Below are 27,878 nucleotides of genomic sequence, written 5' to 3'. Positions count from 1 at the left end.
CATCTTTACAAGGATGTATAGATACTTTGATTATTAAAAATAAAAATATGATTTACTTAACAAATACAAAAGTAGATAGGGTACAAGAAAGTATAAAAGAAATATAATTTTATATAAACATGACTAAATTGTATAAAAATGTTTAAAAGGAAAATGATTTGAATTAACTGATGGTAAAACTAATATTATTTCACTAAGAAATAAATAACTTGATTATAAATATTGGTTAAGTAACTATTGACTAATTTTTTCTTAATTATTTACTCATTTGTAAAAAAATTAATACATTGGATCACTTATTTATAATGTTAGAATGTCTCTTTGACAAATATCAGTATGATATAGTGCTTTTAGCTTTCTTGTTGCAAAATTGTTGAATGTTAACCATAAAAAACAAGGTATTCTCCATGATCCTAGTACAACATATATAAGAGACTACTTAATGATGATATTTTGGTACGTCCATTAGCTCTTGCTATTTATGCCAAACATGTGATTGTGATCACCATTCAAATCAAAAGGAAGTTTATCAATCACTTTCATACATGGTTTCCCATCTGATACATCTTAAATGTTTTGGACTTGATAAAGAACAATAGTTCTATAAAACTGACTTGTAAAACTAATTATCTAACACTGTCCTTAAATAACCAACTACCCCTTTTAATGGAGAGCAAACTAAATTTTAGGGATGTGCTTATAAATTTCAAAACCTTAAAACATAATCCTCAAGAGTGTGCTAAGTGCAAAACAAAATACAGTAACAACAAATAAAATGGTATATATGTTAATTAAATTACACAAATACAATAACTCAGAACCAATAATTTTGTAACAAAGTATTGCCGAATTGTGTACAATAAGAGTAGCTTTGGTGTGAAGTAAGAATGACATAATTGCTCATCTTGTACACCATACCATTCTCCATGTTATATAGACCTTGTTATCTTCACATTTACGAAAACAATTATATTCCAATTTTTTTTTTTTTTCCAATCTAAGCATTATAATTATTAGTTCTTCTGTACCTTCTAAATCCTGTTAAATATAATTATTAGTTCTTCTGTCATCGTGACACTCTAACTATAATCTATCCAACTATTCCAACTAACAAATTATCTGCCACACAAACATAAGATTTGGCTGATTCATCAACACCATTGAAAAAGGGCCATTAGACAAATTAACAATTTATAAGCACTTTTTTATTCATTGAAAAAGTAAAAATATATATTAATATAAAGCACAAGATGTGCCATAGGAATAGGATTACAATATAGTCCAGAAAGTAGCAGTAACAAATACTGCAGAAAACCTCCACAACCAAACATCAACTTATTAAAAGTTTTAAACACTAACATCGTCATCTCCACTGCCCTCCAAAGGCATCCTACCTGCTACCTCCTTGTTCCAACTTTAACTCAATTCAAACTCTAACTCCAAACAAGCTAGTGGATTGGCTAGCCACTGGTAAATATAGTACTTGAATCCACCAAGTTAAGTAAACAACAATATATCTAAAGTGAGTAGACAATTTTATACTCCAAATTGAGTAGGCAATTTCAAAATAGCCTCTAAATTTTATATATTAATAAATACATTATATCATATCAATTAAATAGTCATACGTCGACTTTTGTTTTTAAGTGTTATGACATGACATGTTAAATAAACATACGACATTTTAAATCTCATCTATATTACAATCACAAAAATTTATAATATATTAATTTTGTAATTTTTATTTTGTTGTTAAAGAATCTAGATTAGAAGCACATGATCATGGTCAGAAAAACCACTAATTTTGTTGTAAATTTACAATAAAACTTATATATGAACATGAACTCAAATCACAACAAACAAACAAAAATTACGACTTTTAATTTCATATATATAAACTTAAGAAAACAACACGTTGATTTTAATACTTAAAAAAAACATATTCATTTAATATGTCAGAATCATAATCTCTGAATTTTTGGCCTAAGCAATTCACAATTTTGGTAACTAATTTGCATTCCGGCAAAAGATTTAGAACTTTCCTATAGTATAGAGGTTAGGGAGAGACCGAGTCCAAAATGAAAGCGTAAGACCAAAGACGAAGAAGAGTAGCAACAACTGGTTTAAGGTTTCCTTTTTCACTTCACCATTCCCAAACGATACATGTCCACTCTCTCTCTACTTTCTCTCTCTAAAACAGACATATAACCTTATTTCTTCTTCCTCCTCCAACAGCAGCATGCTATTAGTGCCTCCAATCAACACAGTAACCATCAAAATCATGCTAGCAACCTTCACCTTCTTCTTCCTCCTCTTCTTCACCGGTTTCCTCCAATTCCCTTCCGTTTCCCCTTCTCTCCCACCCTTCCACGGCACCACCTTCACACCCTCTTCTAACCAAACATCTTCCCAACCCTTCACCGATCTGCTTTCTTCCTTCAGGAAATGGGACTCGCTTGTGGGTTGTGATCAATTCAGGGAGAAAACTAATGGGGTCTCGTTGAATCACTCAAAGGTTGTTTCTTTGCAAGAGTTTGGTGGTGATTCTGATTGTGGGGGTTTTAAGCTTAACCATGTTAGTGTTTTGGTCAAAGGGTGGACTTGGGTTCCTGATAATTTAGATAATTTGTACTCTTGTCGTTGTGGGTTGAGTTGTTTGTGGACCAAATCGAATGTTCTTGCTGACAAGCCTGATGCTTTGTTGTTTGAAACGTCTACGCCTCCGATTCAGGTAGCTTTGTTGGTTGAAATGTTTCATTAGTTTGGTTAATAATCAAATTGTTCATTGACATTTTATAACTGCATTAATCTACTCTTTATCGATATTACAATATGATTCTTGAAATTGCAAAATTTTAATCAAATTCATCCCTCGGTTGGTATTAGAAAAGACTAGAATGACATTAAGTTGGTAATATTGAGATGAATTTGAAACTAAATGAATAATGTCATGAATGCATTTGATAACAGATCCAGACAAAGGGACGGACTTGATTATCATTCTAAAATTTCAGAGATTATTTTGAAATATTGATAATGTGGGAGCTAGGTTGATACAACCCTATAATTTCGAGGACTAACTTGGGTATTTACTAGGTGAAAATGTTAATGGATTTGTTATTCTTCTTCATGAGCAACATTTTGATATGCCTGATTTTGCGATGGTGGTGAGTCTTTTGGGGTTGAAAGGTTTGTTTAGATAATTGAATGTACTAAGTATGGGAAGGAAGGAGATGAATGATCTACTCTGCCACTATTGAGAGTTTGACTTATGATCTTTGCTTTGAAATTGATTATTTTCAAGTTTGAAAAATATTCACTTATTGTTTAAGTTTGCATGGCTGAAACAGTAGATAGATAGTTAGAGTTTCAATTTGAACAAATCGCTATTGTTCCGGGAATGCTGGTAAAAAGTATTGTCAAATAGCAGCTTACAACAACACTATAGCATAGTGGAATCTGAAGAAATCAATATTTTCCACGATCTGCGGTTGATAACATCAGTTAGAATTTCATCTGGTTATCTATTTTTAATTTGTTTTTGGCACCAGTGATATCAGTTAAAGACTCGAAGTTGTAGTAGATCCCAGACATATGTCACTATGCTAGCTGAGAAGGATGTGTTCATAAATCATAACTGAACTTGCTGGCTGTGCACAACTTGCATTGGGTGTCACTTTTATTAAAAAAAAAACTAAATTTATCTGTTTTAAATATTTATGAGAAGACACGATGAACAAAAGTCCATTCTCATGTTATCTATAGGAGAAAGTTATTAGTTACATAATATTATAGCTGTAACTAGTGTGATGTGAAACATAATACGTTGATGGTGTTTTTGGTCTATATGGAGTGGTAGTTGTGAGAAGCTGCTGGCGGTAACGATGAGAATGATCTTTTTCAGCAAAGGCTGAGAAGCTCATCTAGATTCTTTTTTCTTCCTTTATTGTAATAACATCCAATCAATGACTAGGAGGTGACATTGCTATGTGGAAGATTCTTCCATTAGTCATGCCTTCATAGATTGATGGGTAGAATATTTGCTAAGCATTTTGATGTCAGCTTTCACAGGCAGTTTTTCCTGCAACTTTGGGATGATCTTTGTGTGAAGATCGGGTTAGTCGATCTTGCATTTGGGATTTTGAGTAAAAACACATGCACGGACATTGAACATGACACTGACACGTAGACATCAATAATTATGAAAATGGAAGTGATTGAATGTAACCACTTGTGTTGATGTCTTGTCGTGTTTGACACCAATATATGTCAAACACTGGACTGACCTTCCATTTGGAGTGCTGGTACTACGTAAATAAAGCTTCAAATATTGTGCTTGAGTGCTTTATTTTGGACTTCCAATTAGGTTGCATTAGCATGTAATACAGATTGCAGATATATGGTATTCTGATTTCATTGCCAGGAATATTTGCTAGGGTGGGATCTGTAGTAGCATTTCTTCATCCTGATTAATTGTAGTAATTCTAGAAAATTCTGCTGGCTGTGTGGTGGAGTGAATTTTATTTGGTAATTCTTGATAGAGGTAAAAACAGGAAGTATAGCAACAGAATCCATTTTTATTTCAGGGCTTTCATTGGCTAAAGGGCCACAATTGTTGTTTCTTCATGTTTACACCTCTACTGTAGTACCATTCCACAGCTTCGTAGCAAGACAAAGTTTTGATTATTTGTACAGCTTAACCAATCACAGATGGCAGAATAAGTTCTGTTGGTGATGATTTTCCTTTGTTCTTTTCAAAATGTTATTAGCTTTATTGCTATTTTGGCTGTGGTTGGGTCCATTTTTCTTCTACTTGTTAAACTGGTTGTTGGGTTTGTTAGCTTGAACAATTATTTTTCTCATCTGTCATGTCTTCAGTAATGAAGGGGTAGTTTTAGTGGAAGAACTCTCTAAACACTTTTTGTTTTACATTGTTCCAAATCACACTATCTTTGTAGTTTTTTACTCAAACGTGGCTTTCAAGAACTTTTAGCTGGTAATATAATGTGCTGTTGTATTGGATTTGACTCACTTTGTTATGGTTTCTTTTTTTATTTCAGAGACGTGTGGGAGAACCACTTCGTGCTTACATGGATCTTGAAGCTGGCCGAAAGAGATCAGGTCGAGAGGATATATACATTAGTTACCATGCTGAAGATGATGTACAGTCAACCTATGCCGGTGCTCTGTTTCACAACGGTCGAAACTATCACATCTCCAATACTAAAAACAGTGTAAGTAATAAATAATTCATTAACAGGATTTTAAATAACATAAAAAAAGAGGGACTCATAGTAACCTAACCCAATTTATCAATCTGTAGGACATACTTGTTTATTGGTCTTCGTCACGGTGTCTTTCTCAAAGGAATGAACTTGCCGAAAAACTTCTTGGCTTGCTGCCGCATCATTCATTTGGCAAGTGCCTAAACAATGTTGGCGGTCTAGACATGGCTCTTTCGTTCTACCCCGAGTGTGAAAAAGATGCAAACGCTACACCAAAATGGTGGGATCATTTACATTGTGCCATGTCTCACTACAAGTTTGTGCTTGCAATAGAGAACACTTTCACTGAGAGTTACGTGACGGAGAAGTTATACTATGCGTTGGACTCAGGTGCAGTTCCTATCTATTTTGGTGCACCAAACGTCATGGATTTTGTTCCTCCACATTCAATAATAGATGGTAGAAAATTCAAATCGTTGCAAGAATTGGCTTCATACGTGAAGGCCGTAGCAAATGACCCGGTAGCCTATGCAGAATACCATGCATGGAGAAGGTGCGGTGTAATGAGTAACTATGCGAAAACACGAGCTGTGAGCCTTGACACATTGCCGTGCCGTTTATGTGAGGCTGTTAGCAGAAAAGGTGGAAGAAATGCAAAAGCTAGCTAGGGTATAATTATGGCTTTGCTTGACAGAGATTAGACAGATTGAGTTTATAACTTGTATAGAGGCACATTGCTTGTTTCACAGTTGATGAAAAGAGGAAACAAATACTGAGCAAAGAAATATAAATAGATCGAGAGGGGTTGAGTTCATATTTATGAAAATTTTAAGGGGCATTCCATTTGTTTTTAATCTTTTTTTTAGTTTTTTCTGATGACAAATTGTGGATGACATAGCACTGTAGTTAATTGTTATAATTTTTAAGAAACGTGTGCATTATGTCAACTTGCAAAGCGACGAGGCGCCACCGACATATTTCCTTTCTTCTACCAGTTTTGGTTCATCAATCATGAAGAAGAAGAAAAACAAAAGCTATGATTTTCAAACTGAAATTAATGCAGATATTGTCTGATAAAAGAGACAACTGAGGATACATGTTCCAGTGTAAATGAGTAAAAACTTTTGTTGATTGGGTCTAGATCCGAGCACTGATGTATAAGAGCATGGCCTTGCATTTTGATTTTGCATTTTTTTACTCTAAACTATCAAACCACTCCACATTCGCCCATTCTATCTTCTTTGCTTTTGTGTAACAACATTTATTTTGGGAGCCAAATAATTTTTTTGTGTAAATAATATTTCATAATTGAACACATGACATAAAATGGATTATTCCTATATAATGCAATCATTTGACATAAAAAATTTAGGTAAAAAGACATCTTTTATGTTTAACCAAAAATTTAAAAGAAATTATGTATTGAAAATACATCTTTTGTGTACTAAAAATAGAAATCATGTACTGAAAATTTCGCTTTTCATTTTTAGAACTTGATTGTATATTTTTTACTATGAGAAACTAAAATCCAAAATCCTGTAAAAAGTAAAAAAAAAAAAAAAGAGGGGTTAAATAAGTAATTAACCTTGTATATATATGCTACACAAATCCAAAGGAGGCGTATTTGAAGGTGGAAACCCGACCCAAGTTGAACGATCTCACATTAATATCAATGGCCATGCAAATGCAATCAATTTGAATATTAATTTTTCTTAATGGAAATAAATAAAGCGAACACATGAAATGAGAGTGGTTTTGAAAACTGCACTATTGGCGATTCCCAGACTCAGTCCGTGTATTTTCTTACGCACACCAACCATTTTTCTTCCTCTTCTCACTCGCCGTCCCGCCAAAACCCTTCTACGAACAACTACGACGTCGTTTCGTACTTCTCTGCTCGCGCCAATGTCCACGCACCAAGTTCGCGACACAATCGAACTCACCACACTCGAGAAGAGCATCTTTGATAGACTTCTCGCCACTCTCCGCCACTTTCAACTTCAAACTCAGCTCCGTGTCGCCGGTGGCTGGGTTCGCGATAAGGTCTCTACATACTCCAATCATTCCTAGCCCTAATTCATTCTTTCGTTTTTTTATTATTGTTGATTATATGGTGTTTTATTGTTTCTGCAGCTATTGGGAAAAGATTGTTATGACATTGATATTGCTCTTGATAATATGATGGGTACTGAATTTGTAGATAAGGTCAGGGAGTACTTGTTGTCCATTGGTGAAGATGCGCAGGGTGTTTGTGTTATTGAGAGGTACCTTTCGCGACATTGTGGTTTACTCTTTTTGTTATTTGCCAAATTTGCCTATTTTACTTGCCCTACCAAAATACCCAATAGTATGTAGAATCTTCATGTTCTGATATCCATAGCAAAATTTGGAAGGGAGTATCAACATATTTTAACATAATTTGGGAAAACAATACTCAACATTTTAATCGATCAACATAGTTCAAAAAGTGGTTAATTATCAAGATTGGATAATCATTAATCCCCAAATTTGAGCATTATTAACCACGATATCAAGTGTTCCAAGTACATGTATGATGTAGATTTGAAAATCAAGGTTAATTACGTTTAAACTTTTGGTTAATAAATTTCAGGAGATGTAATAAGCTGTGACACCCAATATATCTATTTACCAAATCTAACGCTTTATTAACCATGTGTGTTGATTGCGTTAACCATTTAACAATTGTTGAAGTTTGCTGTCCCATATTGATGTTCAAATAACATTTAAATATTAATAAGAAAGTTGAGTGTAATCTTCAAAATTTGAATTTGATAAGTAATGCCGAGTATGACTTGATTGTAAGTTAGGAATTGAGTTTATGCATTTCTCCTTCTTAATGAACTAGCAAACTTATAGTTTGATATTTACTAGTATACTCTTCTAATCTGCTTGGGTTTCAAAATTTGCTTACAACGAAGTTATAATTCTGATCAATGAAGAACATGAATGAAATGAAGTGATATTCTTTTGATAAATCCAGGATATTTTTGTTTTGGTGGGATGTTCGGGCAGCCATATTGTGGATAAATTTTGGGTGTTACTGTTTAGTCTAATTTTTTCTTCTTATTCTTGCTTTTCCTTTCAAAACTACCCTTTAATTAATGCGCTGGGCATACTTTCCTTTTCACTTATCTTTGCAACTGGAAATCACATTCATATAATTTTATGTATTAGTTGCAATTTTAACATTATTTCGTAGAGTATTGTCTAATTATTCTTTTTTGCAGCAATCCTGACCAGTCAAAGCATTTGGAAACAGCCAGGATGCGTTTGTTTGATATGTGGATTGATTTTGTCAATCTAAGGAGCGAAGAATACGCAGAGAATAGCCGCATTCCTTCTAAGGTGTATATTTGCCCAGTATCCTAGTTTCGTACAGGTTTATTTGTTGTACTGTATTATAAATTTGTGCAATATGTTTTGTATTATAAATTTGTGCAATATGTTTTGTTTTGCTTAGAATTTCTTTTATTAGGTTGCTTGATTTTTTGGTTTATTTTGGTCGTACAAGATATTTCTCTGTCTTCGTCGAATATAACTTGTTTTCTTTCTTGTATTTTATATTTAATTACATGCTATTTTTTGACCAAATTTAATTACACGCTTAGAACCAAAAAGTTATATTTTTTTTCGGTAAGTTTCCTCAATGTGTAATTTTTCTCGGTATTAAAGCTAACCTTTATGCCAAGATGAACATGTATTCACTCTTCCACTTGGCATATTTGGTCCTCCATTGTGTTCATATATCTTAGTCAAATTCTACAAAATTAAGTTTACTTCGTGTCTAACAGCAAACGTTTGGCACAGCTGAAGAGGATGCATATAGGAGGGATTTAACAATTAACAGGTATCTTTCTGGACTTTTTTTAAAGTAATGTTAGATAAGATAAATAAAGAAATACAAAACTAGGAGAAATTAAAACATAACCGCCGTTACCATTTCAAGTGTTTATGTGCATGGAGCGATACAGTTAAGAAATATGCCAACCAACCAACCAAATTTATTTATTTATATGCTGGTTTAGGAGAAAAAGTTGGGGTAGAATGTATTGTGAATATGGAAAAGGTGACAGAATCTCCTCTTTCGTGACTGACTAATTGAGGTATGAGTAGAGAAGGCTTGTTGAATCGCCAAGTAGGTCAGATGGAATTATGGAGATTAGTCCAATTGTTAGGGAGACTTAGAAAAACTATAGGTCAAATCATGAAAAAAGATTTGCGTTCAAATGATTTTTTTGGACATGATTTATGACAGTGTTAGGAACCCAAGAATTGGATTCCTAAGAAACACTTTTATTAAGAACTAGGAGAGAAATCTCTCCTCCAAGACAAAAACCCCATTTGTGAACCATTCTCCTAGCCTTTGTCACCACTCTCTTGGGAATTGGTTAACTTGATAATGCTTTTGGACAACAGCTGGATGAATCCCACAAATGTTGTTAATGAAGGACAATCTTTCCCCTACACTATAGGGGAAAGTTCGACATGGCAGTAAACTGAAGCTTCTGCAACTATGCTCTGATAAGTTTCTTTCTTGTTTTTCCAGAGCTATATCCACTGGCCGATCTGATTTTTAATATTGTTTCTTGCCTTCCCAACACCAAGCTCAATGGACTGGTTCCATCACCCATCTTTCTTGCCCAGGAACAAGATTCTTGGTGGTTGTCTCCTTCAGAAATGCTTTTCTGTTGCAGTGACAAGGTCGTCCTTGGAGAAAATGGTACCTCCAGCAGCAACTCTGTTTCTTGGTTCTCCAGCAGCGACATTGTTGCTTTCCACAATTCTGATTTTGTTTCTTTTGCTGTTGTGGCTTCTTCGTCAGCATCCATTTCTCCATCCCTAACCTTGATTGCCAAATCTTATGATTAGATTGATTGAGAAGTATTCCCAGGTGGGTTCGGGGTTTTCTTGATGCGAAGAACAAAACCATAACTTTGTCGAATCATCCATGCTCATGAATTCCAACTGCAATTTATCGAACTCATTAGTTTCATGCTTCACAAAGAACCTTGCAAGCCACCCAATGGGGTCTATCCCTGTAAATGTTGGCAACTTCACCATTTGTGCAGCTTCCATCTCCTTGAACACTTGAACTCCTCGAATATCTGGCAGGTTGGGCCAATTGTTAGGAACCCAAGAATTGGATTCCTAAGAAATAACACTTTTATTAAGAACTTTGAGAGAAATCTCTCCTCCAAGGGTTTCCCCTTCACAATAGAGTTACTACTCTATTCAACAATTATTACAATATTCAATAATCTCTCTCTAACTCCCTAACCTCCCTATTTATACAAGTAGCCTTATAACAACCTCAACTAACTAACTCATTAACCAACTATTATTATTAACTAAGTACTAATCTAAGTCCTAACAGATAGGACATAGTGTTGTCTGATCATTCAGTTTACCTTGCCAAAATGAAAAAGGCCTTTTTTTTGTTGCAGGCGTTGATTTAAGTGTGCTTTAATATTCACCGTCTTTTGCAAATTTTAGATGAGAGTTTCATAAAACAATTTATTTGTGTGACAGCTTATTCTATAATATCAACACTGACGCAGTTGAAGATTTCACTAAGAGAGGTAAGACTGGATTTTTAATACCTAAATTAGTATTTTAAGAGCTACTTGTTTGTTCATCTAATAACTTCTTTGGTACTCTGCAGGAATCGCGGACCTTAAGTCTGGAAAGATAGTGACTCCTTTACCTCCAAAGGCCACCTTTCTTGACGATCCATTGCGAGTTCTACGAGCCATTCGGTTTGGTAATTTTAATTTTTCATGACATGTAATTTTGTATATGGTGTGAACCTTTTTTGTCCAATGCTTTATGTGAAGTTTGAACTTATTTTCCTGCAATATTGAAGAGGCACAACCTATTACTTTTAGGTGCTAGATTTGATTTCACTCTAGATGAAGATCTGAAAGGAGCTGCTGCCTGTGATGATGTGAAAGATGCTCTAGCTGCTAAAATTAGCCGAGAGCGCATTGGAACAGAGGTGCATTCTAATTTTTCCCTTTCTTTTCACTAGGGGTAACTTTTATTGGGACTTATTGTGACAAAATTGCTCACACTATCTTTCTAATTATTCCCTTTCTTTTCACTAGGGATAACTTTTATTGGGACTTATTGTGACAAAATTGCTGACACTCTCTGTTTGTACTGAAAATTTAGACATTGTTATTCTTATGTTTATGTCTTTGTGTTGTAGATTGATCTTATGATATCTGGAAATCAACCTGTCAAAGCAATAACTTATATTTGTGAGCTGACACTATTCTGGACTGTCTTTACTCTTCCTGCTGAGTACGTACCTGTCATTCCAGATGGAAGTGAAAGGTATATGTTGTAGATAAATTCATAAAATGTTTCGTTTCTAATGTGTTGAAAGGTGCAGAACTTATTTTATAATGCTTTTAGTCTTGATAGGTTATAATTCTTATTTAGCTTGTATTGCATTGCTAGACTCCAGACTGGCAGTACTACTCTAACAGTTGCCCCAATTATTAGGATAAAGTGAGCCTTGGCATTGGGTTAATATCTGTGCCATGAATACCTCTTGTCAATATAATATTATTTAGAGCATCCCTTCTCTGTTTCTTCCTTACCTACCCAAATCCCATATCTTGCTTTGTATTTTATTTTGTCTGAAGTAATTCTTTCACTTTATCCAGGTTTTGCATTTCTTACATGGAGAATGCATCGAGCCTTATCCATTTACTTGGCGAGTCAACCTTTACAGTAAGTAATGAGTTAAGCGTTCGTTTTTACTAAATATTATTTTTTTACATTTGTTCTTGAAGTAGGAAGTTCTTAGGTTATTCCTGTGCCACTATAGGTTTGTTTGACAACTATGTGTTGGCTGATAAACAATTTCTGTGTATTTAGGCTGAACAAAGAAGGCTCACACTTTATGCTGCTTTGTTTCTCCCCCTTAGAAATACCACTTATAGTGAAAAGAAGGCTAAGAAGGTATGCACCTCCTTTTTCTATGTATTACTATTTATGATTTTGCAATATTAAAGTGCAAGTGCATTAAGTTTGAGCTTTGTGCTTGGAGATGGAACATCTAGCATATTTCTTTTAAAATAATGGGCGTGAATAAGCAAATTGGTCCTTGAAATTGTAAGGGTCGGTCAAATCAGTCCCTGAATTTGGCAAATTGGCTAATACATCATTGAAATTGTAAAATATCAATTAAAATATTCTTTCAGTAAATTTTTGCCGTTAGATATTGTGATGTGTCATTGTAATTGAATATGTGACTTATCAACGTTGATTCCACATCAATGTCATTTTCTTGGGAGATAAATTTGTCCTTGAAATTTTGTCGTCTCAAAGACAAATTTGTGAGTTATTGTAATTAAGCATGGACTAATTATTGACAAATTAGTCCATGAAATATTTAAATTTCACAAGAAAATTAGTTGATGCTGTAATAACATTGATATGAGATCAATGTAGATGAGTCACATATTCAATTAACATGTCACATCATAGATTCTAATAAAAGTTTAAATATTGACTATTTTGATTAATACTATACAATTTCAGAGATGTATTTGTCAATTTGCAAAATTCAAGGACTAATTGTTCGGGGCTTACAATTTTAGAGACCAATTTGTCTATTCACTCAAATAAATGGTTTCCACAAAACTCAAATTTGATTGTTTGAGCTTTGTTTCAATAACACCTCTAGTTCACATTATATTGTTGTCTTGGACTCTTGGCTCAATTGCACTATGGAGAGTGGAAACCACTATGTGTGCAGTGTGTAATCTTGTGGTTATTATGCCTAATTACATGGTGGTTCAATAGCCTAATATATGATTCTGTGTTATAGATTCCTGTTGTCAATCATATCTTTCGTGAGTCTCTCAAGCGAAAAGCTAAGGATGCAGAAACGGTCAGTTTCCTTTGAGCCTTGGTATAATTTGAACTGATACATTTTAACACCCAGAATGTAAATATTTTGGTTGATATTTATGTTTATTGTAAAAATCCAGGTGCTTGACTTACACCGAGCGTCATATAAATTCTTGTCGTTGATTCCTTATCTTGCATCTGATGAGGATATTCAAGCTGTCGAACTTGGTTGGATGAGAGACTTGATTGATGTCCCTGTCTCTTCTAGATCCCGGGTAATAACAGGTGAAGTGTTCTTGCTTTGTTACCTTGGTGTTATATCAGCATTGTGCTGTTTCATGTATTTAAGTTATCGTTGACCTTAATTTTCAGTTTTAGTCTTTTCATATTGACATATTGTGCTATAGACTGTAGTTTATCATGATTCTATATGATGTAGTTTCAATTAAGTTGTTGGCTTTCTAGTTGACAGTAGCCACAGGCCACACTTCCCGACTATCATTTTGCATTCACATTTTTCTGACACCAAACTTTTGCATTAAAAGTTGCTTGGCTATATTGTGCATTATGAATTGTATCTGATATGGTTTAGATTTTATATTTTATTAATTTAGGGTTTCTCTTAAGAGAGCTTAAAGATTTTTGGCGAGTTGCATTGTTGATATCCATTATGTTACATCCCATTGATATAAATGACTCTGAGGATGCGGACTCACACTTGGGTAAACGAAGAGATCTGTTTAATGCTGTGGAGAATTCTATAACCAAATTAGGTGAGACTTTAGTAGAAGTTTTATGTCTAGCAATTTCTCAAATTTTACCGCATCTTCTCCTTGTTTTGTTAGCCTTATTCATGTCAACAACCCTAGTTATTTTTTGATAAACACGTTTGGCGGATAACAGGCCTTGAGAAAGTATGGGAAGTAAAACCATTGATCAATGGAAAAGATGTTATGACTGTACTACAGCTCAAAGGAGGACCTGTTGTTAAGGAGTGGGTAAGTCATTCTGCTTAATGCACCATCTCTCACAGGGGTGTTCCAATCAAACTGCCTTCAAATTTAAGGTTTTCATATTCTGTTTCATTTTCAATTGCAGCTGGATAAAGCAATGGCTTGGCAACTTGCCTATCCATCTGGAACTGCAGAGGAATGCATTGAATGGTTGAGAGAAGCCAATTCAAAGCGAGTAAAGTTGGAGTGAGGTTTTTGTTTACTGCCTTGGTAGCTGATCAATTGTCAATTCCTTACATGTCATGGATCGAGAGCAAAGATTTCTTGGATTGAGGAATCTTTACCTGTTTGCAGTGTCACGATATGGGGAATACTTGCATACATCATGGGATGTAAATTGGCACCCGGGAAGCATAATTTATTCACTTTACAATACTTACTAACAGAAGAAAGGATGAGAGTAGATGTCATCGCCTATTTTTATTTATCGATAATTTGTACTTATTTAACAACATTTCTTTTAAGAAAGAAAGTAGATCTAACTTAAATCCTCTTATATTTTTGCGTAACGATTTACAATTGTGCTCCCTAGTTGGAACTTGAATGAAGATAGAGATTTCCAATCAGGATTCGAGAGAGTAGACATTTGTATGTACATAGTTTGAAATAACTTATTGAAGATTCAATCACCTGTTCCCAAAGATTATTTCATCCTCACATGAACCTCAATTGTATAGAGACATGCATAACCCGAAAACAGACAATTTGGGATGTGAGGATGCTCTGGAAAATAGAGATAAAATGGAAGAAAAACTAGGGAGTAAATTCTCTCATGTTTACGAGTGGAGACATAGTCTTCTGTGTGTTCTTTATTACATCTTTAATGGTTTGTCAAGAACAAGTTAATAGTCTAAGCTTTTTCTTTTAAAAATCAAACAAAATATAGAACGCCAAAAGCACAAGTAAGGACTTTTTTTTTTCAGCTTCACAAGGACTTAAAAAATGATTTTTAATTTTTTTTAGAACAATGACAATATCTTTGAAAACATAAAGATCTTTATTAGGGAACCCAAAAGACAGTCTTCATTTGACCAATAATTGAAGGTCTATGAACCTCTCAAAAAGTTTTTCTTTTATTTGAGATCTATTTGGTTCAGTTTTCAAGATGGGGGAAGCCAACTTCACTCTTATAGTTTATTTTACTCTTCCTTCATTTTGCAGATATTTGAACGGGAGAGAATAAAAACAACTCAAAAATAATTTAAAGTTTTTTCATTTCCTTGAACCAAATATATAACCATTAAAATCTCTTATCTCTTCTTTTGGACTAAATATGTCTCTATTTCTCCTTTACCTTCTCCTCTTCTCTTGAGGCAAACACACCCTTATGATGCATTTCACGATCAAAATAAATAATTTGACAATTTTTTATTTATAATCTTCCCTTAATCTCTGAGGCAAAGTTGATGCTAGAAATAAAATAGAATAGAGAATAAGTTAACAAAATAGGACCCTAATAAAATACGAGAACGTGTGTTATTTAGATATATAAAAGTCCGTATTTGACACTGTGTAATGTACAACTCAGGTGTGAGTAATATTAAAACCAATGAAAGAAAAAAACAATATAAAACTCAAAAAATGTATATACATATAGTGTTGATTTTAGATTCTGTGTTAGATAAATATTTTTGAAATTTTTAACACGAAAATAAAATTACACTATAATACCATTTTACTTCTAAAAATGCGATGATTTAAATGATTGATGCATGTTACTTATGTGAGTAGTTACACTAAGGTAGATTATTAATAAATATAACAATCTGATATAACCTATTTATCATCAACTGGGCGTAATTAATCAAAACTTTAAACTATAATAATCATAATTTTCAAGTGCTTAAATATTTATGATGATTTTCATTTTTTGGGTGAAATATTCATAATATTAATAATTTAAATTAAGTTTTAAAAATATATATAATTTATAAGGTTTTTTTTTGTCGATATAGTAAATAGTAAAGAAATTTATACACGGATGTCAAATCTCATGTTTAAGCTTAAACATAACATCTATCTTAATAATAATATCAATATTTGTATTTGAAATAAACTTTGTATATTTAGATTTTTAAATATATATGATGTTTTAACCCCAACTATTTTGTGTTGAAATCTATACCTCAAAAATTACAAATAACAAAATTGAAAATTGTAATTTAATTGTATTCAATGAATTATAATAACTTATTATATTCATTAAATATCCACATAATAATATAACAAACAATTTGAATTACATTAATAATTGAAATTGGTGTAAAAATTGGGAAAGATCTGGAATAGAACTATAGTCGGGTGAAGTTTAATTAGTGAGTTTGAATATTGTGATTTGATAGTGTATACACTCCCAATGAAAATAGAGAAGATGAGGATTTTTGCTGTTATTTGTATCGTGTCGTTGATCCAGTTTTGCCGATGTGAACCATTATCGGTGGATGGAAAGGTGTTGATACTCGATGAATCCAACTTCGATTCCGCCATTTCTTCCTTCGATCACATCTTTGTTGACTTCTACGCTCCATGGTGTGGCCACTGCAAGCGTCTCTCTCCCGAGGTACGTAACCCTTTCCAAACAAGTTGATCAGATCTTTTTTGTTTTTGTGGAATATGATATGATATGATTGATGCTCTTTGACATCTTTGGTGCCTTGGATTAATTTATCAGTTATGTTTTTTAATCTAATGTCACTGCATGTTCTTCTTAAAATTCAACTTTATCAAAAGTTACTCAGATAGATAGAAATAGACTTGTAAGTTATTTCTTTGGTCTTAACGGTATGCTTCCTAGGGAAAAGGGGCTTGGTACATGACCATTGATGTTTAATTTTACCTGATAAGATATTTTTTAGTGTCAATTCTTTTTCATTTTGAATGAGGACTGAAGCTGTGGTTTTCTGGCTTACAGTTAGATGCAGCCGCGCCTGTACTTGCAAAGTTAAAGGAACCTATAGTCATTGGAAAAATAGATGCAGACAAGTATACCCGTCTTGCAAGAAAATATGATGTTGAGTATGTTTTCTTTGCTCCTCTATATTGCTTGTTCAAATTCAAACCATAATTGTATTTATTTCTTCGTTGTTATAAGTGTTGTTTTTTTTTTTGGCATTCGATGATGCAGTGCCTATCCAACCGTTTTGCTGTTTAATCATGGCATCCCCACTGAATACCGTGGACCAAGGAAAGCTGATTTACTTGTTCGTTATCTAAAGAAATTTGCTGCTTCTGATGTTTCCATTCTCGATTCAGATTCTGCTGTCAATAGTTTTGTTGAAGAAGCTGGCACTTTTTTTCCAGTATATATAGGTTTTGGATTGGACAGTTCGATGATTGAAAAGTTTGCCATAAAGTATAAGAAAAATGCATGGTTCTCGGTGGCAAAGGATTTTTCAGAGGATCTCATGATAGTTTATGACTTTGATAAGATTCCTGCATTGGTTTCCCTTAATCCACTGTACAATGAGCGGAACACATTTTATGGCCCCTTTGAAGGTTAGTTTAGTTATACATAATCAAGGGCAGTAGGGCACTTGATAGTTACTTTACATACTAGTTAGTAAATTTTCACACTTTTGAGTTGATTTTGGCATATGCTACTTTGATAGTTAAACGGTGATTGAGTTGTTTCAATTTTTTTTAAAATGGATGAATGAAGGGTTTTGGATTTATTTATTATGCTATTTTCTTTAAGTAGGGGCTTATAATTTAGGCTGCACATTCCGTTGTATGAAGCTCATTTTGGTAGATGTGGTTTTTTGTGTTGTGTTGTTGATCCACTTTTGGTGGAAGAGGCACCAGTTTAATGTCAAAGAGCAATTCTCATAAACACTAAATCTACTAGGTAGAGTCCCAAGACTGATTTGTATTTCTCTAGTACTCTTACAGTTCAGAATACGATAACCTTACGTACTTCACTCATTTATTTGCCAAACCTTATTAATATATTGGGAAGTGTCTCTATTAAATAAAATATATTTATCAATCTAATTTTTGTAATGATTCTTGGCCAATATAATGTAAGCCAACCAATCTTTAAAAAAATTATTTGGACCCGCACGAGCAAGATTGTAGCATGCACTAGTACACTCTTGCTGGTTCTTTCTGAAAGTTTAGGTTAGGCTCCTGTTTCTTTTTTCTTTTGAAAACTTGTACTCGTGAAGTTGCATATTAATTGCATTTTAAGATAATTTGGACGCTTTGAAGTAATGTTTTTGCTACTTTTGGGTTTGTCATGTTGTCTGGACTCTGTTGTTGGGCAATTAGTTCACTCTCCAGTTTTTTTGAAGAACAGAAATTGTGAGGATTTATGGAACCAATGCTGTTTAGTGTTCAATATATTTCTCTTGACTGTAGTGGCTGAAGAACTGTTAGATTAGGGTCTTTATTTCAACTTTTATGTTGTCAGATAGGATGACTTTTGTGGCTTCACATTATGTTATGCTGGAAAATATTCGATTTTGTTCATATATACTATTAAAATGATTTAGCTTCGATACATATTGCAGGAATCTTTTGATTAGTTATGTTTTTTATTTCATAAAACAGATGAATTTTTGGAAGACTTTATAAAACAAAATCTCATTCCTTTGGCTGTGCCTGTTTCCCATGACACACTTAAGTTGATGAAAGCTGATGGTAGGAAAATAGTTTTGACTATTGTGGAGGATGAAAGTGAAGAAAGATCAAAAGAACTGGTTAAGTTATTGAGGGCTGCTGCATCTGCAAACCGTGACTTAATATTTGGCTACGTTGGAGTTAAACAGCTGGAAGAATTTGCTGATAAATTCGATACTAGTACTAAACTACCAAAAATGGTCATTTGGGATAAAAGTGATGATTATCTTTCAGTAAGTCTATGTTTTTTACTTAAAAAGAAAAAAAGGTTATTTTAGTTTATCCTATTCCTAATTGTACTTGTCTAATTGATATGTGATCTCTATTAGTCTCATTTACATGCCTTGTTTCAAGTTTTTTCCCTCCTTATTCCAATATAAGCATTCCCTCCTAATTGATATGTGGGACTTTTCCATTTTTTCATAAACAATTTAAGCATTCCCTATATTGACCACCAAACTTGGGGTTTGTTTGTAAGATTTCCTAGGATAGACATACAAGAGAAGTATATCATCAATAATGTGGCACCAACACTTTAAATTTAAAATGTGTCTGTTACATGTTGGTGTCAGACACCAACACATGTGGCTACATTCAATCACTTCTATTTTTTCAAACTATTATTGGTTTGTATATGTCAATCTCGTGTCTGGTATTTGTGTCCGTGTTGGTGCTTCATAGATAATCAATCTTGTTACATGTAGAAACCTATTTGGGACAAGTGATTTTGTTAGAAAATTTGTTCAACCAAATTGAACCTCAGTTGATTTTACTGTGGAAGTTCCTGCTATCATGCTAACACAAACTGCTTATATCAAGTCATATAAGCTTAAAAACTGTGATCTTTGTTGTCTTATTTTGATTTTGTTTTTAATAATGTGGGAAGCATATACCAATTTTTTCATTTATTTTCAGGTTGTTGGTTCAGAAAGCATTGAGGGAGAAGATCAGGGAACACAAATAACTAAATTTCTAGAAGGATACAGAGAAGGAAGAACTGTAAAGAAAACACTCAGTGGGCCATCACTGATGCAATTTATCCATAGATCTTTTGACATTAGAATGGTGTACATCTTTGTTTTTGTGGTTGCAGTGGTAATTCTTATTCAAAGCTTAAGTAAAGGAGATGATAGTGATGAATATCGGAGAGTACCAAACCAAGATAGTAAGGTTAATCATCCAAGTAGTTCTATCTCAGAAGGGGAAAGCAAAGAGTATAAAGAAGGTGACAAAGAAGACTAAATTAGTTTATAACATATACAATGACCATCACTTAATTTAGCTGGCTTTAGAATTACTACCATGCCTTTTGGTGTGTGTAAATATTTTAGAGTCTTGTGTAATTTTCATAAATTGAGTACTGTCCAAAGCAAACTTATTTTGTTATTTGCACGTTATCACTAGTTATTTCTTGACATGAAGGAAAGGCTTATTTATTACTTTCAACGTGGCATTGATGAAAGTGTCTTCTTTGATTATTGTCTACATCCTCCTAGATTACTACTATATGTATAATTAATTCAAGTTGTTGTGCCTTTGCCAAAAAAAAAAAATCAAGTTGTTGGTGTGGATCAGGCCTGCTCCACTTTTAATCAATTTAATATCATTATAGCCTCTATAAATATTAGCAGAAGGGAAAATCTGGTAATAATTTACAGTTTTAAAATTTAGATAACTTAGATGATTAAGTTTATACATTATTACAGTTTTGTGGAACAAATACAAATCGGATATTTACTTTAAATATATTTAAATAACTTTGTTCAACCTATCTCAATCTCAAAAGAAATACTAACTATAAGTTTCTGGTCAAGAGTGTGTAAAAAAATATGGCGTATTATCTCTTATATTTAAGTTGCCAAAGTCTTTGTGTCTTTATATTAACATTTGATTATGAAAAAAAAAACATGATATACTCGTACAGCTCACCTGATTTATTTGGATAAGATTTTGAAATTTCGATGTTTGTTGTTGGTTTGAATCTCCTTTGACTTTAAGTTTCTTGGGTCTTTTCTGTCGGTAGAAAAATTCTAACTGTTCATCCACTATAAGTGGGTCTTTAATTCAACCAAAATAAAATAAAATTTATCTCTTTATTTTTTTAACTAAAATTTAAGTTGCTTAATTCAATCTTTTAAAAACAAATTATACCATTAATATATTACAATTATTTATAAACAATCAAGACAAATATTTTTATTATAAAATCAAACATCTTTAATAATGTAAGACAAAATATTAGTATATTACAATGAATAAAATAGAGACAAAATAAGCAAAAACCACAAACGCTTAGACACACCGGCACTTGGTCTTAATTATGTGGTAGGTTGATGTGTACTGCTTTTAACAACTTGTAAGGAAAAATACAAAACACACATTTAAGAAATACTTCTACAGTGAATATGAAAAATAATACATTAATTAAAACTTATAAAGGCGTTATGGTTTTTTCTTTTTTTGAGGAAAAACCTTATTCAAAACATTATTCCCATGCACTTATTGTTAGCATCAGAATTCAGAACAAACTAGAATCACGAACAGCTTCCAATTCAAATCCTCGTGTTTTGCCAAATAAAATAAATATCAAAATAATGATTATTTTGCATGTCGGTGATTTTATTGTTAGCTTATTATATTTCTGTTATTTATACTCTTCAGTCAATTCATTATAAAATTATTAATGAAAAAGCTAACCATTTTTAAAATTTCCCTTTACATTAAAATTCGCTCTTTTTTTCTCAAATTTATATTCGGAGATGTGTCTATATATTAAAAAGGACTTCATCTTTCAATCAACTTTCTCAATACATATAATTTAAAATTTATTTAAAAGTCAATCAAAATCATTTTAATTTTACTCTGCACAATTTTTATAAAATTTTCGACATTCTTATTAAAATTTAATTCGAATTCAAATTGTTCACTGTATTATTATACATGAAATATTTTCTTATTTAATAAATAAATTAAAAATATATATTGGCACTACTTTTTTTTAATGAGAGTTGACACTTGTTTTCACCGCAACACTGACTCATATCACAACACAAAGGTTCTGGTTCCGCTCCCAACTATTCAAGTGACCTACTTAATTATGTCTCCATTCCCAATTTTCTTCTTTTTCTTTACCCAATGGAAAATATCTATCAGACAATTAAACAATTGTCTCCTTAGTGACGATTGTAAATATCAAATTAAATATAAACTTACTTAAATTATAAGATTTTTTGTTGACATGCTAATATATTACAAATTATCATTTTCTTAGGTAAGAAAAGTTTATATGAATTATATTTTTTAAGTAAAAAATAAAATAAATTTAGACAAAAATACATAAGTTACTAAAGTTATGTCTAAATTTTTTAAGTTTTTTTTTTCGAGTTAATTTTTAAGTTATGTTATCTTTGCATTGTTAATAATTTATTTTATTTTTAATAACAACTAGTGCAATTAAAAATATCTAATCATTATAAATTCTATAAAATATTACAACAATATATATTTGATAGTTTATTTTAATTATTCAAAAGAGATTTCATCAAACATTACAAATTGACGCATATATAACTTTAAAGTTTTATGATAAATATTTATTTATATAATTAATACTATTTAATTCATCTACTTGTAGAATAATTTGAATAATTAATTCATTACACTATTTGAATTAGTCTTAATATTTTATCACAAAAATTCAAAAACTGTTTAAATTTAAAAGTCTATATGTATAATTTATATAACTTACAAAATCAATAATCAAAATTTAATATTAATCAAATGATTAAATTAAAGAAAAAGTTAAAAGATTTCAAAAATCCAAGGGTGAAGTGTATAGTAGTCCAAACTCCATCCACCATTAGTATTTACTTGTCGTGTGAGATAAATCATACCCATTTTAGAATACTTAACGTATTTTATCTAAATTTTAGATTTAATTTAATTAAATTTTTTTATTTCTATTTTTTTGGAAGAATTACAAAACAATATAATATTATCTTAAAAAATTAAAACAAGAATTTAATTTATATTTAATGTTAGTGTAAATAAAATTTATATCATTAATCTATCACAACTGTTAAATCACTATTAATATTTAATTTTTATCATAATTACTTTTAGAATCATGTTTATGATTGGAAATTAATATGTTTTTTTGGAAGAATTACAAAACAATATAATATTATCTTAAAAAATTAAAACAAGAATTTAATTTATATTTAATGTTAGTGTAAATAAAATTTATATCATTAATCTATCACAACTGTTAAATCACTATTAATATTTAATTTTTATCATAATTACTTTTAGAATCATATTTATGATTGGAAATTAATATATCCACTATATAAAATATTTTATACTAACAGAACATAAAAGTTAGATTCGTAAAAAATAATTGAAATTTTGATTCACTTAGACTAAATTTTTAGTTAGATACATCAATTTTATTTTCTAAAGAGTATAAATATATACACTATCTTTTTAATAATATAAATAAAATAAAAAATATTTAAAAAATTAGTGTATTTAATTTAGCTTTAAATAAAACATACTATCAATTTTTAAATATCAATTTTTAAATATCAATTTTTTTATATTGACAGTAGAGGAAGGATATAAGAAAATGATTACCTAATAATAGTTTTTATTAATTTGTTTGTTCTCTAAAATTAAACAATCATTATTGCGTATTTGACTAAGATTTTCATTTCCTTCTAGTACTTACCAAAAACTTTCCTCCTAGCACACTTAATAATAATATTATTATTTAATTTTCTTATTTTTTAATATTATTAATTTATTATCTTTTTTAACTCAAAAGTTAATTAATGTATTTTGAGAAACTATTAATCAAGTAAAAATATAAGTATCTTTTACGTACAAAAATAACATTACTATCTTATTTTTCTATAAAAACATTTGTTCTGTTGAGAAAGATAACTACAATATTATTATCAGATATTTGATGCATAGTACCTATCAATAGAAACTTTAGAAGATTTGAGATATTGATTATTTTTCTTTTTGGGTATAATATATTTTATCTTGCAATATTATATTTCCCATTTTGCTGTCATAATATTATTTGCAATCAATTTGAAGAGAGAGCATGAAAGAATAGAACAAGAGAAGATTTATTTTTGACATGGAAGCTGATGTTTCTATTCCTTTTGCACTGTTATCCGAACCCTAATTTTCAAAATCCCTAATTTTCCCTTCACTCTCTGCTTTGGATGATTATCAACCCAAAATCTCGGCTTTCGTGCTTTTCGATTCTATTTCTCTGATGGGTTTTTCGAATCTTTGCTTGTTTTTCTTCTCTCTCTTGAGTTTGTGTGCTATGGCGGCTTCTAAGGTTGTGCTGATTGGGAACAACATCACTCTCTCATTCGATGATATTGAAGCTAATTTCGGTGAGTTTTCTGGGTTTTCTAACCTTAAGTTTCAATTTAGTGTGCTTTGATTTCAGCTAGTTTTTAATATGATTTTGATTTTATGGCACTTGTGAAGTATTGAAAATTTCAACTTCTGTAGTGTCTTTGTTATGCTAGACAAGTCAAATACATCTAAAGAAAAAACAAAAAAGAAATCATGAGAGGAGAGAGAGAGAGAGAGTGGATAAAAAAGGTTTTGAAATTATGCTGGAATATGTCATTAAACAGTAGAGGCATGCAAAGCATTGACTTATTGGCTTGTGCTTATGTAACAGATACTTGCTTCTCTTAAGTTAAATTCTAGATTTTGTATTACTAAATTTGTGTTTCCTTGGTGAGAAAACGAAAAAAGTGAAGAAGAATACATGTTTGATGCGATGCTGTTTGTTGCTCTAATGTTTTTGTTTTGAATATGACGGCGGCAGCGATTCTGAATGTTTTTTTTGTTGACAAAGATGGCTTCAAGCATATACTTGCCGTCCCAAACTTAAATTTTGGACTTTTATATTAATAAACTTGTGCTTTGACTCGGAAAAGATGGTGAAGAAGAATGGAAATTTGTCGTTGTTCTAATATTTTTGTACTGCATGTGATGCTGCTGATGTTAATTTTTTTTTTGTCTTGCTTTCTTGACATGAATGGCTTTTGATTTCAGCTCCGTCGGTTAAAGGGTCTGGAGAATATGGAGTCTTATTCTTGGCAGAGCCACTTGATGCATGTACAGAACTTACAAATAAAGCTAAACAACTTTCGAATGTTAGTTCACCTTTTGTTTTGATGATTAGAGGGGGGTGTAGCTTCGAAGAAAAGGTTAGAATGGCACAAAATGCTGGCTACACAGCTGCAATTGTCTATGACAATGAAGATGGTGGCGTCCTGGTTGCAAGTAATGACCTATTGTTTCATGTAGCAACATTTTGTTCTTTATCTTTCACTTCAAACATGCAATTGTCATCAAAATTATTTTTGGCACATCATGAATGCTAAATGTGAGTTGTATGGCTATACTAACTGGTTGTGGCAAAATGGTTTTGTATAGATTAGAGATTCGTTATCTTGAAATTGTTGTAGCTGCAAATTTTAGAGTAATTTATGCTTAATGCAATAAAATGAAATTATGTCTTGTATAGAAGTTGGTTAATAAGCTCATTAATTTACGATGTTTCTTGGAAGGCATATATCAGGGTTGAAGCTTTGTATACAGTGCATATTGGATTCTACTTTTTTGAGAATCTGTTAAGCTGGAACATTTGTACACTGCAATTTGTATACAACAACCAAAAAGTATCCTTTGGAAGTTTTTTTTTTTTGGATTTAAAATGTAGATTGGCTTTCATTTTGTGTTCTGCAGTGTAAGAAATGCTATGGACAAAAATTTCTTGTTTTCTTTTGATATATCTGTATATCTGTGCACACACCTAAGTTATATTTTGATAATTTATCTGATTCACGGTTTTTGAATTTCAGTGGCAGGAAATTCTGCTGGTATAAGAATACACGCGGTATTTGTATCAAAAGCTTCGGGTGAAATACTTCATAAATACACTGGTTTGACTAATGTGGAAACGTGGCTCATTCCAACTTTTGAAAACTCAGCATGGTCTATCATGGCAATTTCATTTATTTCCCTGCTAGCTATGTCTGCAGTGCTGGCCACTTGTTTCTTCGTCCGCAGGCATCGCATAAGAAGAGAAAGGCCTCGAGCTTCTCATGTTCGTGAATTTCATGGTATGAGTAGTCGCCTAGTGAAAGCAATGCCAAGTTTGATTTTCACTTCTGCTTTGGAAGATAACTGTACATCAAGAACATGTGCTATCTGCCTTGAAGACTATTGTGTTGGAGAGAAGCTCAGGATTCTTCCCTGTTGTCACAGTAAGTCTTCTCATGTCAAATTTTATTTCCTTTTCAAGTTCAGTGTATTGTTGGTTTGATCTATCTTCAAGGAATGCTTATGTGCCATGTGCAATTTATTTTTTGATCTAATGTTGTTCCTGTGTTTTGACTTATGAAAGCCTGCCACATGGTGTTAACTTCAATGTAAATGCCAGTTACCATACCATTACTTGGCAAATGAGCATGTCACTGTTATGAAGCAGGTTATGGTTATTTCCCCAGGAATTCCAGCCATATCACTTTGGTTTTATTGAAAAAGAGTATACAACAAATGTTTTTGTAATTTGATTTTGAAATGGCAGTAGGGCATGGAATGATTTATATTACTTGGTGGCTGAAAACAGGTTTGCTTGGGGGCCCACTTACACTTGTGTTCCATTTAATTTGTTTGAAGTGTGGTGTTTTATATACCTTTCCTTTAATAATGTGAAGTTCAAATCTCAGTAGAATCAGTGACGTCCATCATCAGTTCAACAGAGGAACTTGGTAGTATGTTTTAGAATTTGAGCTCGGCTTAACTCAACCCCAAAAGTTAGCTCAAGGGGTGATAATTGCCTAAGCCTTATAAGAGGACTTCATGAATCAGCTTCAAGGGGATTATTGTTGATTAACCTGATTTCTAAGATCTAGAACTCTGTCATAAGGTTTTTGGAAAAAATTATGAAAATTCCTAGAACTACATGAATCACGTGTGTACTTGTGGGGGATTGTAAATACTAAAACTGCAAAGTGAATGGTATAATGCTTTAGATGAAAATGCTATCTTTATTCATAAATCATACCCAGAAAGAAAGAAAAAATCAAATTACATTGCCAACTTTACTACCATTTTTTATATTCTATTTTATTTTTTGATTAAATGCTGTATTGGTTCGAGCCTCCTCAAGGTTGAGATGAGGCCTTCATAGTTTCTTTGTATTTTTCTATGTTTTGAACTTCGCTACACGCTTCCTGGCTATTGCTCTGTTGTTTCAAAGGAAGATTAGTCTATGCATCCCGTTTCGGAGTTCTAATATATTGCGAATATTGTGCATATATATATATATATATTTAAATTATGACTTTGTTATAGATTATTTTAATTCATTTTTTTTTCTGATGACTTATTGACAGAGTTTCATGCTGCCTGTGTGGATTCTTGGCTTACTTCGTGGAGAACCTTTTGCCCAGTTTGCAAGCGTGATGCAAGAACGGGTTTGTCTGATCCACCACCTTCAGAATCCACACCTCTACTGTCATCGACTCCGTCGTCCGTGGCATCATCTGTCCTGTCTTCTATGAGGTCATCATATGCTTCGTCTTCTGCAATACAAATCATTTCACAGTCGCCGTCTGTTTCTCAAAACCACTCTTTAGCTAGCAGTACTCCTTTCATTCAACCATCTCTAAGGTCTTACCGTCAATCCCCATCCCTAAGTGTCAGCCGTAGCTCCGTAGATCTTAGAAATGCATCCCAAAGATCTCTAGCTTCACACATGAATTCACCACGTTCCATGGGTTATCCATCTTTGTCATCTCTTAACTCAAGGTACTTGTCTTCACACATTCCAAGTCCAAGTAATGCCTCAGTAAGTTTCATGATCGGTTCATCCAGTCATCATCAGCATCCACTCCGTTATAGTGAGTCAGCCGCAAGCTTCTCATCGTTTGCGTCGGCCAACTCCCTTCCGGAATGTTGAGTTGTGTAATTTGATTTTATCATATGATTGTGACGTCTGCTCATTTGAACCGATGATTGCCAACTCATTGAACTAAAGAGTGGCCAAACGACAACCGTCAGTCTATTTCCATGTAACACTTCGGCATTC

At 32.3% G+C, this 27,878-nt stretch overlaps 4 protein-coding genes across 4 annotated transcripts; all 4 read left to right on the top strand.

The window, feature by feature from the left end:
- Window positions 1-1,971: 1,971 nt before the first annotated feature.
- Window positions 1,972-6,172, top strand: LOC101495537 (alpha-(1,4)-fucosyltransferase). Its single transcript, XM_004496324.4, has 3 exons — window positions 1,972-2,731; window positions 5,061-5,234; window positions 5,324-6,172. Exons 1-3 carry the CDS (start codon window positions 2,240-2,242, stop codon window positions 5,891-5,893), a joined length of 1,236 nt encoding a protein of 411 aa, XP_004496381.1. The 5' UTR covers window positions 1,972-2,239; the 3' UTR covers window positions 5,894-6,172.
- Window positions 6,173-6,853: 681 nt separating this feature from the next.
- On the top strand, window positions 6,854-14,688 carry LOC101495220 (tRNA nucleotidyltransferase cca2). The gene is made up of 15 exons (XM_004496323.4): window positions 6,854-7,268; window positions 7,359-7,489; window positions 8,474-8,591; window positions 9,038-9,093; window positions 10,776-10,825; window positions 10,909-11,007; window positions 11,132-11,241; window positions 11,455-11,582; window positions 11,918-11,984; window positions 12,132-12,215; window positions 13,087-13,149; window positions 13,250-13,394; window positions 13,724-13,882; window positions 14,013-14,107; window positions 14,208-14,688. Exons 1-15 carry the CDS (start codon window positions 6,969-6,971, stop codon window positions 14,310-14,312), a joined length of 1,710 nt encoding a protein of 569 aa, XP_004496380.2. The 5' UTR covers window positions 6,854-6,968; the 3' UTR covers window positions 14,313-14,688.
- Window positions 14,689-16,373: 1,685 nt separating this feature from the next.
- LOC101494370 (protein disulfide-isomerase 5-2) lies at window positions 16,374-20,185 on the top strand. The gene is made up of 5 exons (XM_004496320.4): window positions 16,374-16,682; window positions 17,034-17,137; window positions 17,247-17,617; window positions 18,671-18,972; window positions 19,655-20,185. Exons 1-5 carry the CDS (start codon window positions 16,479-16,481, stop codon window positions 19,979-19,981), a joined length of 1,308 nt encoding a protein of 435 aa, XP_004496377.1. The 5' UTR covers window positions 16,374-16,478; the 3' UTR covers window positions 19,982-20,185.
- A 3,530-nt stretch (window positions 20,186-23,715) lies between these two features.
- LOC101494678 (receptor homology region, transmembrane domain- and RING domain-containing protein 2-like) lies at window positions 23,716-27,872 on the top strand. The gene is made up of 4 exons (XM_004496321.4): window positions 23,716-24,156; window positions 24,833-25,063; window positions 25,645-26,049; window positions 27,184-27,872. Exons 1-4 carry the CDS (start codon window positions 24,030-24,032, stop codon window positions 27,747-27,749), a joined length of 1,329 nt encoding a protein of 442 aa, XP_004496378.1. The 5' UTR covers window positions 23,716-24,029; the 3' UTR covers window positions 27,750-27,872.
- The last annotated feature ends 6 nt before the right edge of the window (window positions 27,873-27,878 follow it).

Source organism: Cicer arietinum, chromosome 4 (genome assembly GCF_000331145.2).
Source record: "Cicer arietinum cultivar CDC Frontier isolate Library 1 chromosome 4, Cicar.CDCFrontier_v2.0, whole genome shotgun sequence".
Classification (NCBI taxonomy): domain Eukaryota; kingdom Viridiplantae; phylum Streptophyta; class Magnoliopsida; order Fabales; family Fabaceae; genus Cicer; species Cicer arietinum.
The sequence above is the reverse complement of the archived record's forward strand: the minus strand, read 5'-3'. Positions and strand labels throughout refer to the sequence as shown.